This window comes from Ptychodera flava, unplaced genomic scaffold (assembly GCF_041260155.1).
Source record: "Ptychodera flava strain L36383 unplaced genomic scaffold, AS_Pfla_20210202 Scaffold_58__1_contigs__length_828623_pilon, whole genome shotgun sequence".
Lineage (NCBI taxonomy): Eukaryota > Metazoa > Hemichordata > Enteropneusta > Ptychoderidae > Ptychodera > Ptychodera flava.
In genome coordinates, this window is record NW_027248380.1 from 263,112 (window position 1) to 277,342 (window position 14,231).

Below are 14,231 nucleotides of genomic sequence, written 5' to 3' on the forward strand. Positions count from 1 at the left end.
CTTTCTTACACCAGTGTCGTATAAGATAAAATCCAATACAAAATGTCCCAATACGATCGGAATGCTAAGTGACATATAATAATTGTGTTAGGGTTGCAATTGTATAATCCATACTGATTTCCATTCATCCGTCGATTCTGAATAAAAAAATACGCCATTCAGAACTGTTGTCCTCTAAAAAGGAAAGGAACAGAATTAGAGTAGACCTCCCAACGATAAAATTTGTGTTTTAGTCAGACTTCCGTAACAACGGCTCGATAGTAAACCACTTTGATGTTATGTTCTTTTAAAAATTTGATAGTGTGAATTCAGAGACAGACACAATCTTGTAGATTCAATTATTGTTATTGTCATATAAAACAAAATTTACGTATCATTTGCTTATTTTACAGTTCGCTAATTGTCGCAAAAATTTACTCTTTAACTAAAACGGTACGTTTTTTTTTCCTGATTCCCGTGCAGGTCACAATCAAACAACCAGACTTAGATACATCGTTTTATGGCTAACACACTCCTTTCCGATCTAAAAGTAAGGCTTGGTTTTTCTGACATGAATTTATTAAAGTTTCACATTACACTTACTCAGCTATATGCCGACAAATCTACCACAGTTGATATCGAGATGATTTTCCTTTTCACCGTCCATACATATATTACGTTTACTTTATCATGTCTCTTGATTTCCCAATCATACCACTACTGCTGACACCATTTTTTCCCGGTTTTTCCCCTGGAATATATATTTTAAGTTTATTACATATGTTGTATCACCAATGTATGATTATAACTGGAATGTCGAACTTTAGAATGTTACGCGTTTACCCTCCTGTATATCAAAGCACTATGTCACAAATCTAATATTCTTACATGAATTCTATCGCCATATTTGACTGTGGAAAGCATCGAAGTCCGTCAGATCCCGATATCTGATATATAATATTCCATCAAGATCATACTTTCACACATCAAAAACCATTCTTTTCTCCCCTTTGTGTTTTAAAAGTCACGAAACGTCCTGTAGATATGTCGGCAAATTACTCTACGGCCAATCAAAAATTCAACGCACTAATGCGTTCAAAGATGGAAACGTCACAGGCCGGGGGTATTGGCAGGTATACTCGCATATGAAGTAGTATGTCATTTAAGGAAATGAAAACACTTTTAAACAATTCATTCGATCTGTTTTAGGTTTTATTTGAACTTCTTATTTGACATGACAGCACAACAACCCAACGCATATCACCATGAGGTAGATGATATTAGCACTTTAACAAAATGTTATTAATTATTGGTAACAGTACCGATGCGTTCTAACACCATTTCAACCCAAAAAATATGTCATGAAATAAGTTGCTGGAAAAATGTTTAATGTTTTAATAATTCTCTTATATTAATTTTATATTTTCTTTTTCGATTTCCCGACTTGATAAAATACTTTGATTACATGACTTCCGTTCAAATTAGAGTTTTCATAAGGACGTGAGTATTTTTCGTTTCTCTGTCCTCGATGTTTTACAGATCATCTGTGATGTTTTGTGGTTTTTGTTCCAGGAAAATTTAATTTTCGGATTCTCACAGGCGTAGCTCACACAAGGCAACGTGAATCTTGTACTTCAATAGGTCAAGCGTAGTCCCGTCACCATGTATGGAGTAATTGGACTCTTGCATGGCCACCAACGCACAGTTTAGTGAAATCCCTTCGAACGTCTCCGATCCAAGATGTCTCGCTAAGGATAGGAGCGATGCATCCTGTGATAAATTGATAAGTATTGTAAATTGCACTTTCTTGAGACCCAAACAAGACAAATGCAACTTAAAGTTTTATGTAGTCGTAGTTTTCATAATCATTCCATAGTATTACATGATAACCATGGCGTTTTTCTTTGATCAGTCACATTATACTTGTGCATAGCACGGATTTTTGAATGGGGTTTCCGAAGGCGGCTCAAGACGATCTTCTCATTTCCTCTCAGGCCTCCATAGTAGAAAATAAACTCTTCAGCTTTACTTATCTCGTTGACAGGAGTTAATGCCAGCTCGAGTATTTATATTTTTTTATGTATTAGCAAGCTGATTTACAGTTTGAGTCAGTGACAAATATATCACGCAAGAGTTTTTATTTTTGTTTTGAAGAAAAACTTAATGCTTGTGGCTACGATTTTCATTGGCTCATAACATTTGACAGTCCGGATGTCGACTGAAGCGAACAATAATCTGCGAAAAAAAAAACAAAACAAAACAACAAACAAACCAAGCACTACTTCCCTTTCCTTGGAGTACGTGATTTACAGGTCTAAAACCATCACAGTTTATCAGTAATTGAAAAACGCACAAGATATAAATGTGATACATGACCCTCTATCTGTCCATGTATACTTGCTCGTGTCTGTACTTTAGCTGACGGAAGGTTGTCAGACAAATTTGCAAGCCAATAAAGGTTTTCACAAATAACATTATCTACTTCAAACGCGCCAAAAATTCAATGCATGCTCGATAAGTCATTATCAGATCACATGGGAAAGAAATCAGTTCCCTTGGGTGGGAGGGAGGTTTTTTTGTGCAACGGTTTACATTTTGGATTTCATTAATTTTGACTGTGATATTTCAAATACAGAGTTCAACTCCGAACCGTCTATCTGCCTTCTTTAATTTTACAAGCAATTTAATTAATTTTGACCGTGGTAATTCAAATAAATATTTCGACTCCAAACAGTCTGACTGCTTTACATATTACAGACAAGTCCATTTCTCCTCTCCAACTTGTGTATACACCACTGTAATTGCTCCGAAAACATTGCCAACTTGCCAATCCACTGTCTGTATCAGCGGTTTAGTTGATTAAGTCAACACCACAACCGTCACACACGCGTCGTTTGAATTTCCCCCTGTGATCAGATGCATTGCTCCAAACAGTGCCCAGTGAAATGAGCATGTGCATAATGAACGCAGCCCGCACAGAAACCTGCTGGCTACACTAAAGGCTACGAGTCATTGTATCGGCACCCTTGAAATATCTGTCACTACAGTTAATGGATTTGTTCGTGCCCGATGTGCACGGTCTGCTATGGTAACGCCCCTTCATTGGATTTTAAATTAGCTGCCCGTACAAAAAGATGAGTGGAGGACGTAAAAATGATATCGTCATCAAAATGTATTGAAATTGAGAAACAAGAGCAGAGGAGTATTGAAAGGAAACAATACGGAAATTGCGTCAACATTTATAAAGGAAAGCACCTTTTAATCTAACCGAAGCATTCGTCTATGCAATCATGTTAGCAAATCGCAAATATCAAACTAATCAAATATTGTTCTCGAAAAGTTGGAAACGTCAATGTGACAACAAACTAAAAAATGAATAAAAATTAATAAATCAAAAAACATCGTCTTGATATATTTGTCAAAGTGACTATCCCAAACGTAAAGGTCATTGACTGTCCCTCGATACAAGACATTAATCAGTATACGGCTGCAAATTTGATAAGATGTAACAGTGCTATCTGATGGCGGATAGTCTTATGGACCTTCGGCTAAACGACTACACATCATACACGTGGGCAATTATTATGAAATCCCCACATCATTTCTTTTTTTTAATTCCTTCCCATTCAATAACCAAGACACACATTTGCATTGGGCAATACATCGATTTATTTACCATATTTAATGTGAATAAGTTTTGACTTGGTTAATTTTTAAAATATATATATCCCTAAAATATACTTCGACATTCATAATCAAAATGAATTTGATGCTGACTAAGGATGTATCACGTATATCAAATGTCGACGAAATTTTAAGATATTTGAAAAATTATAAAATGAAGGGGGCACCATACACTCTACATGTCACCATATGGTAGCTATGCATAATATAATTGTGTATCTGTCCATAAGTCTACATAATGAAACCAAACCAAAACAACTCTGAAAAAAGCAAAATTTTTCCCCTCGAAGAAAAATACATAACAAATAGTGAAATGCTTTAGTTTGCACTCAATTACCGGCAAAAAGCAACACAGGGTTAGATATTGAAACGAGTTGAGGAAAACTCTCAAAATTTTGATTTTTCTTCTAGAATGTCAACAGATAAGAAACAAAAAAAATACTAAAGCTGACATACATTTATCTACCAAAATAGCAACAAAGGGCTAAATTACATCATTGTAACTTGAAACATCCGTACATCAAAACGTGGTACAATTTAAACAATCACGTTTCGCATAATATTGTATTGTAACTGATCGTCAGAAATATTATGAGTCAAAACTGGTTGACATTATCTGTCGTGCAAACTTCATGTTTATCTCGTCTTGTCCTTATATCTAGCAAAGTGTATTCTGACTCATTTATCATAAGTAAGATACGTAGTTGTAAACGTTCCGACTGCAACTAATCGATTTAAGAATAACAGTAAGCTGAACAAATGCATTTAAAGAAGTTGTCCACACAAGCACCTAATTCTCGAAGTTATATAGTCGAATTTAATTGATACAGTGGGCTTAGCAAGGTCTGGTTTAGCTCTTATCTGTCTATGAAGACGTACATATTTAAGTCAGAAGCATAAAGTGCTAATAAAGCTACATGTCGCATTCTTCATAATTGACCTGACCATACATCCTTTCAAGTGAGAGTCACTATCACCGGATAATTACTCAGACTACAAAGCATAAGTCCTCGTAAACAGACAAAAGGATTCTAAACCTGGTCATTAATAGTGCCTTTGGGTTCCAGTAACTTTAAGCAAAGCCGATTCAGGTGGAATAAATAGAGAAAAATCGCCTTCACATTTCCGATAGTGTTCTGTACGTCAGATTTTACCAGTAGAAATTACAGTAGATCCTTCACTTCAATTATGTCTATGTTCTTTCAATTGATTGGGGAACTCACGCAGTTTATAAAATTTTACTAAAATCGGCTTTCTTTCTTGCTGTTTAATTCGTCGCTACATATATTAATTTCATAAATGATTGCTCAGTATTCGTGTTCCAAATTCTTTTGAAGAGGATACTACATAAGGGTCCACTAATCATCCATCGTTTCAGACATTATTGTGCTAAATTGCGGAAAGTAGCATTGTCGTACAAATGGTTGAAATATGTATTCCACTGTCCGTTTACTGCTTAACGATTTTAAATCATGTATTGCCGTCACTGTATATGTCAGGCTTTGTTCGACTTTTCTCTGTTACAGCCTTGGAAGATGTTGATATCCCGAGTTTATTGAACATCTTCTGTATCTCTTCTCTTGCAATATCTACACAGCAATCCTTATGGCGAAGGATTTTCATCAGGTTTGTGAAAGTACTTTCATAGATATAATCACCCTCAGATGATATGCCATCATCCTGTTTACGCAATGCCCATCGCTTTGACCATTCTGATAAGATATGCTGTGTTATAGATTTTCTGGAGTCCTTTTCTTCCCAGGATGCGACTTCAGCCCGTTCAAAACCCATCAGGTCAGCCATTATTCTGTAATCACCTTCAAAATCCCTCCTTCGATCCATAATGATAGAAAATTGTTTAGCTGCATCTTGCAGCATCCACTTGACATCACTTTGATACCCAATGCTTCGAAGAACTTCAGAATCATACCCAAGGCAAAGTAATTCACCAGCTTCTTCTTGCTGCGTTTTTCTTTCGTCTAGCACTCGCATACACTTCTTTTCTGCTTCTATGATCTCCCCTATGGTGTAGAAGCTGACGTTTTCAGGATCACTGTGATTTTTTAGAGAATCGGCACTCAGTATATGAACGTCGATATTGGTACCTGGGCAGCAGATATTTATGACATCATACACGTCATCTGTAACCAATTCAAGCATTTTGTAGCATTCGCCGATGTCGTCTTCCTTCTTTGCCCGTACACAGAGATGGATTGCTCTCCATCCTTTTGTCATGTAGATCAGACCCTCTACATTGCGGCAGACCTTCATGCCATTTTTCCAAATACCTTTTGTAGGGCTATCCATTTCTCTAAAATGCCTCTCCAGTCGGGTTTGAAGTCGTGGAAACAGTCCAGGGGAGAAACTATCTGTCTCATCTCTGCATTGGAATCTTCTACCGTAGTAGATGTTCTTTGTACGATCCACTTTCCACTGATCCTCGGGCATATCATTTTCTAACATGCCAGGTATGACGTACCGTATAACTTTGCCTTCAGTTGTCTCCATAGTTACCTCATATAGCAATTCAAATTCTTTCAGAAGATCTATTAAAGAGCTGATATCGGCAAGGTCCTTGAAAACTTCTTCAACGTCACTTCTTGAGTACATTATCTTCTTGGTGAGTCGTTTTGCGTACTGAAAAAATATTTCTGGAGCAAGCATCGGACCAATGACTCTGGTGCACAACCATTGAGGGTCCAATACGATCATATCACCACCTCGTGTTAAAGTGCTCTCGATGTACAGTATCTAATGAATAAAATCATACAAATACATATTTTATATAATACCTATGTTTTCAAGCATGAGCGCTCTCCTTTTCATTTTCTGTAAAGCAGCGGTCGACAATGGAGAAAACTGGGTATAATAGGATCGGAAGTAATTTGGGATAATTGGACCTTTACATTACTCATAAAACAAGTGTGTAACGTAAAAAGAAGAAGATGAGGTTACATTTGTAGATTAAAGCGACATTACTTCACCATCCAATTATCCCAAATTAGTTCCAATCATGTTGTATTAAAATTACAATCTGGTATCTCCCTGACACTAGATTACATCTAAAGGGCCATTATTTGTAACTTTTGACCAATATTTACCTCGTAAGTACAACGTTTATATGATAACTATTTTAAATATTATGACTTTTCAAGAAGTGTTAAAAACATATTTTCTGGCTTGTCAATATCATGGCTGTCTATCCTCATATTTCTTTATATTTGTTATACAAAGATCTGACCTGCATGACAGTAAAGACGTTTTAAATACTCCAAAAACAGAATGTATGATGTCATTTCATATCAAGAACATTATTTCAACGTTGCAATAGTTACAATTTACCTCCCCTTGATACTGTAGGAATCTCGTTGCTTTCTTCAGTAGCTCGTCATCGATAAGCGGCACGATCTCTTTAACTTTCTGTACATATGAATCCCATTTGATGACTGGATATTTTCTAACAATCCATCGTCCTTTTATATTAATGATATTTCCACATAGTTTAGGTACAAATTCTTCTCTCTACAATTTCAGTGAACATGTCAAATATAGAATGATAAACCAATATTAGTTACAAGAGTGTCTTGAGAAAGTAATCAACAGCAACATTTTTTCGGAATAAGCCACACAAGTTTATTCAACTAGACAGTTATCAGAAGCCAATTTCAGTCAATGTGTCGTTTAAACAATGCTGGGAGGTAATGATAGCAGCTTGTCTATTGAAGTCTTTGTTTTTTTGGTTTGTTTGTTTGCTCGTTTGTTTGTTTGTTTGTTCGTTTGTTTGTTAGTCATCCATGAGCCAAAAATATGATTTCTACTTGCAATTTTAATGTTTACGATGGCATTGCTATCGATACATACCTTAGCATGTTTAATACATGCCCGTAGAGTGTCCATATCTCTATGTTGTGAGTCATGGCAATTCAGTATGAACATCTCGTCGAGGATACTCAGATATTTTCCAAACATTTTCTTAGCTTCTAGATGTATTTCTCTGTACATAGCGTCAGCTAAAAATCAAATTTTAAGTCAAAAAATATCGATAAAACATGTAATTGTTTGTTAAGTTATCAGCGCGATATTTGAACGTTTAAAGAACTGATTGCATAGTTTTACTCCTACCAGTAACAATGATTACATTAGAAGATTCCCTGTAACAATTGTTAACTTGACGAATTTGGCTTGAAAGATAATTATGTTTTTATACAAGTGCATTATGTTTTGCAGACGTTTATTTTACTAACCTTGCTTGTGGGTTCCCATTTTCAACTGATCTGCCCTACTCGCTACCAGTATGACAGTTGGCTGAGGATGACCTTCTGACATACTTTTCGTAATAATGGCCTTGATGAAAGCGAGCCAAGAGATGACCTTTTAATAAATGTTTTGTAGAAGATAAAATTAATTCAAGCAAAGGACATTTACTTTTCTATCTCTTAAGGATTTTAGTTGTTTGTAGACAATGAGTGGCGTTACTAGAACTGTCAAACTAGAAGAAAATGAGAAGTTCCTTATTGTAGACATGTCTGCGGCAGAAAAATATGTTCATTAATGTTAAAAGTTAGCAATACCTCAGGAGAAAATGTTTTACTTTTATGCTAGTGCGATAGAATAGAGAAGTGTGTGCAATATGTGTTCCGTTTTCACGACAGGAACGTTCGATCGAAACAGTTATACCCTACTTCCCTACTTTGCTATCATGATCAGGGGTTGAATCTCACATCTCAACATTTGCAAATATATTATCTATTTGTTTTTACAACTTAGACACTGCAGGAACGTTTTGCAGACTCATTATGCTTCATAAAAATGTTTCGCTAGCACCACCATTTCTGTTCTTATCCCCGCTATGTAGTGGACAAAGCCAAACAGCGCGTCGAACCACTAAGATAGGAGGATGCGTTAATGCCAATCACCCGTTTTAAATGCGATTGCATTTCTCTTGTGTTAAACATACCATCCTTTTAATCATAGAATCTGCATCTTTGACGAGTTTTTCCATCTTATCCACTCCCCTAACACAGCATATTTTTTCGGCACCTCCCATCACGGCATTTCGACGTGACTGGAATATCAAAGACCGGCTCAATCGTTCCAGTTTACCTAATCGTGACTGCGGACCTGAAAGGTCACCATGTGGCCGTGGAGTGTGTCACACCCCCGCATACTATAACTAATAATTTCATTCAGGCCCGCGTGGTATAGTCAATGTTTCCGGCGTGTTTACATATACGTCGGCTAATATCCTTCACTGCATCAAATACAAATGCTGCAGCATGTTATATATTAACGAAACAAAGCTTCGCTTAGGCGATTGCTCGGCTGAACGTCTTCGCACCATGACCGACAACTAGCTTGCATACTCGGTGGCCAAACATTTCTGTACGCCACCCCACCGCTGTCGGTCTGACATGGCAGTGTGTGATATTATTTCCACAACCGACTCTACCCGCCATAAACTCGAACAGGCCACAATTTTTAAATTTGGCACTCTGGCCCCAGCCGGAATGAATAAATATTTAAATGCGTTTGATCGTTCTGTAGTTTGATTGGTTATTTTAATTTCTTGGGTCTCCACGTTTCTCCAGCGAGTTTTAGTAGTGACGAAGGGTTGCACCCGAAACGTCTGTGTATTTTTAGTCTCTGCGATTAACAAGTGTTTTATTTCCCGCTGGTCGGTCAGTATTTTACTGTATTTGTTTTAACTTGTTGCAGTTTTTATATTCTGCCTTTTAACAAGTATTGAATCTCCCGCTCGTTGGCCAATATTTCACTGTATTCATTTTAACATGCTGCAGTTTTATCCCTCTTTTGAGGTCGTTTGTAATTCCTACAGTTTACTGTGCGCGGGATGTAGGAGTAAAGTAAGTAGAGAGAATGAATAGAGTGTGTCACCAAAACATAACGCAGTTTCTTTTTTATAAACTATACTAGGAAGTACTAATTGAAAAATAGTAATAATGAAGGAAGGTAAGTTATTAAAAGAGGAGCCAGTGGCTTTCCAGTCCCGTGAATGAAGAGCATTTATGGCTTTTACGACACGCTCTACACAAATAAAGATAATTTTTCATTAAGACAAACAGCTAGCAAAGAAGAAATATTGTGAAAAACATGTTTGGCTTTGATCTTCCCTCTATACACTAAAGTCGGACTTGTTTACACATAAGTTCATTTTCTATGATCTAAACAACTTGCGTCACCGTTTCCACGTCATTATCCATGCGTATATCAGTGTGATCAAACTTTATATCGTCCATTTCAACTTTTGCCACGCTCAAGATCACATCACTAAATTCCCACCCACCCTCCGCTAAAAAAAGAAAAAAAAAGGAGAAGAAAAAGTGCTTGCTGCAGGGTAGCAGCTCACATAAAGAATACTGTATGTCTCTATATTGACAGCTTTACACACAATAAAGTTCCAGGGGGGGTACTGTCATGGGCCTGCAGTGGACGACCGATAGCACGTTGCCTGATGCACGGTACCCGGAGTCCGGTACCGCCATCCAGGCTGCCATGACGACTGACCCGATGCTGTCACCACCGCCATAACAAAAGAACTGCACCTCGGCCACACAATTGGCCGTTTGCCGTGCCACCTCTGCCAAACTTCGTCGTAAACTCGCTTGGACTTTGGCCTAAAAAATTAGGCAGCCACCGCATAATCATGGAATTATCCCAACCAAGGAATGATAGTGTCAACCACTACATCAATAAGGACGACTATACCCTCACCTACTCCCACGTGGACGATGCCGTCGTGATATTACAGAGACTTGGCCAAGGTGCACTCATCACAAAAGTGGACATTAAACACACATTCCGACTGTGCCCGGTATGGAAGGCCGACTGGCACCTCCTCGGCTCTGGTGGCTACCACAAGGGGTCACTGGTTCACCATTGCATGGCCTCTCTCCAAGCCTCAATTGAATGGAAAGAGATGTACCCAATATTAGTTGCCTGTTCAATTTGGGGGCATCGCTGGCATGGCCGCCGAGTGCTGTTTCATTGTGACAATCAAACTGTTGTGTACATCTGGAAAAAAGGCACAATGAGATGCCCGGACATCATGAAAGGAGTAAGGATCATCTTTTATGAGGCAGCCAAAGGAAATTTCCATGTCATGATTGCCCATGTCAGTGGAATTGATAGCTCAATTGCTGATGCACTTTCTCGTTTACAGACGGAGAGATTCAGAGCACTGGTGCCCGAAGCAGATACCGGCTCCACACCTGTACCAACGCGACTATGTCCACGCCGCTTGCTACACAACAACTGACGGAACTAGCAACTGCCTATATCAATAACAGTGTGGCAGGGAACACGCGGCGCACATACCAGGTAGGACAAAATTGCTACATGGATTTCTGCTTATCACACGGACTTGGGGCCTTATCTATCACAGCCAGGACAGCCATACTCTTCATTATAAACCTGGCAAACCGAGGGCTAGCATACTGAACCATAAAGGTGTACCTAGCTGGGGCGATGCGTCGCTGCGTTGAATGCGGGTATGCTGACGTCGTAACAACGCATGGTCTTCTGCAACAGACACTGCAAGGGATCAGGAGAAGCATTGGAGAAGTACGCTCGCCACGACAAACAATCACAATTGACCTGCTCCGTCGCCTCTGCTGCGTCAGCGTGACGACATGTGCAGCAACGACAAGCTCATGATATGGGCAAGCTTCACACTGGCATTCTACGGCTTTCTGAGGGTAAGTGAGTTCACCGCGCGAACACCTACGGAAATCGACGTAAACGCCACATACTAGCCCAGGACATTGTGCTAACGGACGTGATCGAAATCAGGATAAAGTCATCGAAGACTGACCCGTACGCGCGTGGGCACACCCATCCGTATCGCTCCGACCGGGACCTCTGTGTGTGCGGTCCGCTCCTATTGGAAAGTATACCGGGAACCGCGGATACGTGTGCCCTGAGGAACCGGCGTTCCAATTCGCGGATGGCACATGGCTCACGCGACAAAGACTAAACCAATGCCTAAGGGAACTGCTTACCCAGGCAGAACTACCGATGCTAAACTGTATGCGACGCATAGCTTCCGCAGTGGTGCAGCCAACAACCACTGCCAAAGCCAGCTTGCCTGACTGGCTCATAAAGACACTGGGCAGATGAAGGAGTGACGCGTACCAGATCTACATCAAGACACCGCGGGAGACCCTTGACGTAGTACTGAAGGTACTCGCGACTTGCCAACAATTCAACGTAGGACTCAGTTCTCGATGGACAATGCCAACGTTGTAATGGCGCTACATGAACTGTAGAGACATGAAACGTTAGGAACAATAACATATAATATGAGACATCTCCCAGTGGCGCATAGTCACCATGGGGGTGGGGTGGCGGGATTGCTGCCACACCGCAGCAATGCATGCCCACGGTTTGGCCATAATTTGGGGGGTAATTTCATTGGCCTGCAGCAGGCGACCAGTAGCACATTGCCTGATGCACGGTACCTAGAGTACGGTACTGCCGTCCTGGCCGCTATGATGCCTCGTCGCCCCCGCCGTGGCAGTATATTCAAAACCCCGCATTTTGGCCAAACACTTGTCTCTGTGTTGTTCCTTTGCGTTAATGGGTAATTATGGCTTTGCTATAATCGTTGTTAACGTCTGGAGGGACACGGGGAGAAGGGTTTAGCCTTGACACGTATGGATCACCATGCGTCACCTACACCTACTACTTGCTGGATGTACTTGAGATGTAACCTAATCTACCAACTGCCCTCATTTTCCGTTATCTAAACAATTTGCGTCACCATTTCCAAGTCATTACCCATGCGCATATCAGTGTGATCAAACCTATATATAGTCCATTTCAACTTCTGCCACGCCCAAGTTCACACCATTAAATTCCCACCCACCCATCGCAAAAAAGGAAAAAAGTGCCTCTCTGCAGGGTAGCAGCTCACAATAAAAAATACTGTATGTCTCTATATTGATAGCTTTACATAAAGTTCCAGAGGGGTACTGTCATGGGCCTGCAAAGGACGACTGGTAGCACGTTGCCGGATGCACTGTACCCGAGTCCGGTACCGCCGTCCAGGCCGCCATGACACCTTGTCGCCCCTGCTGTGGCAGTACATGCATAACCCAGGATTTTGGCCAAATTGGATTTCGGCCTGTCTCCGTGTCGTTCCTTTGCGTTAAACGTTAATTTACAATATGCTATTCGAATGAGAAGGCTGCAAAAGAAACAGCTAAATCGAGGTATTTAGAACAGGAATTTGAGATTGTAGATAAAAGAATAGACCAGTAACTTTACCCCAACGTCCAGACTGGTTACGAGAGAGTGAAGAATAATTAAAGCATATACAGTATTTTCTCTACTGTCTAAGATTGAATAGATTTACCGGAAAAAATCCAAATGTGCTAGAATTCGTTCCCATGCAAATTGGTATGTTAAAGGGGGAAGATCAACAAAATATATTCTGAATCTCGAAACGCATAATGTCACCAAACACACTAACACTAACTAACACTAAGCTAAAGTCTGGTGACAATGTCGTTTCATATCATGATGACATTTTGAAATGTGTGCACAGTTTTTACTCTCTTTTGTATTCTTCCGAAAATGTTTGAGATGATGAGATTGATGCTTATTTAAATGAGCTATGTGTAGGTAGTATCCTCTTGGAAGAGAACAAAATATAATTTGGATATGGCAATAACAAATGAAGAGTGTAAAAGAGCTAGCATTGAAAATAGGGAAAACCCCAGGGTATGATGGTGTACCATCTGAATTTTTATTGGAATTCTCTAGGATGTACTGGTGAAACTCTTAATGGTTCAATCCAAGAATGACTGACAGGGAATGCTATCCTAAGGGTCCAAGACAAGTAATTGACTTTTTTTAAGTTAACGATTCTATAATCGTTAATGTGCTCAGAACCTCCATAAATCATATATTTTAGGAACGCCTTTATATAGGGAAATATTTTTGGTTACCATATTGTCACCGTTGTTGAAATAACTATCAGGTGACAGGTAATTTGCATAGCCTTTCAAAAATCTATTTTCCCTTTCTTTTGTTTCAATGCTTTGAGATATGTGGCTGAAATTTGTGCAAGTGCAGGCTGTCCTAAGGATCTTCCAATGTGTGTCTCAGAATTTTTATGACTTTTTAAAACAATTCGTATGACAGAAAAACTTACAGAGTGGTGAATTTAACACTTTTTGATTTAATGAGATCAAAAATGCAAGATATAAGAAATCTGAGACACATTTTTGGTAAGCGGCGTGACAGTTTGCATTCCAGAAAGTTTAAGTCCGATATTTTGAATTATTGAAAACCAATTTTTGAAAGGCTATGCAAATTATCTGTTATGAAAATAATGCTGACATTATGGTTACCAAAATGTTCCTCTTTATATAGGCTTTACGGGGTTTCTGAGCTTATTAACCACAATAGAATTGTTGGATGAAAAAGGTCAGTTTCTTGTCTTGGAACCTTCATCACACTCCTTTGCTGTTTTTGGATTGCTGTACAAGAAAGGAGAGCATAGGGACTTGAGTAATTGGAGACCAATTAGTTTACTGAACACTGAC

At 39.2% G+C, this 14,231-nt stretch overlaps 1 protein-coding gene across 1 annotated transcript in view; it reads right to left on the minus strand.

Annotated features, from left to right (window-relative positions):
* Positions 1–3,624: 3,624 nt before the first annotated feature.
* The window catches only part of LOC139128532 (death-associated protein kinase 1-like), a 37,521-nt gene continuing 26,914 nt past the window's right edge, over positions 3,625–14,231 (minus strand). The window contains exons 11-14 of the mRNA XM_070694296.1: positions 7,908–8,034; positions 7,525–7,673; positions 7,006–7,185; positions 3,625–6,414 (exon numbers count right to left, since the gene is read on the minus strand). Of these exons, the coding sequence (XP_070550397.1) occupies positions 5,134–6,414; positions 7,006–7,185; positions 7,525–7,673; positions 7,908–8,034 (1,737 nt within the window). The 3' untranslated portion in view covers positions 3,625–5,133. The remainder of the gene's footprint in view (positions 6,415–7,005; positions 7,186–7,524; positions 7,674–7,907; positions 8,035–14,231) is intronic.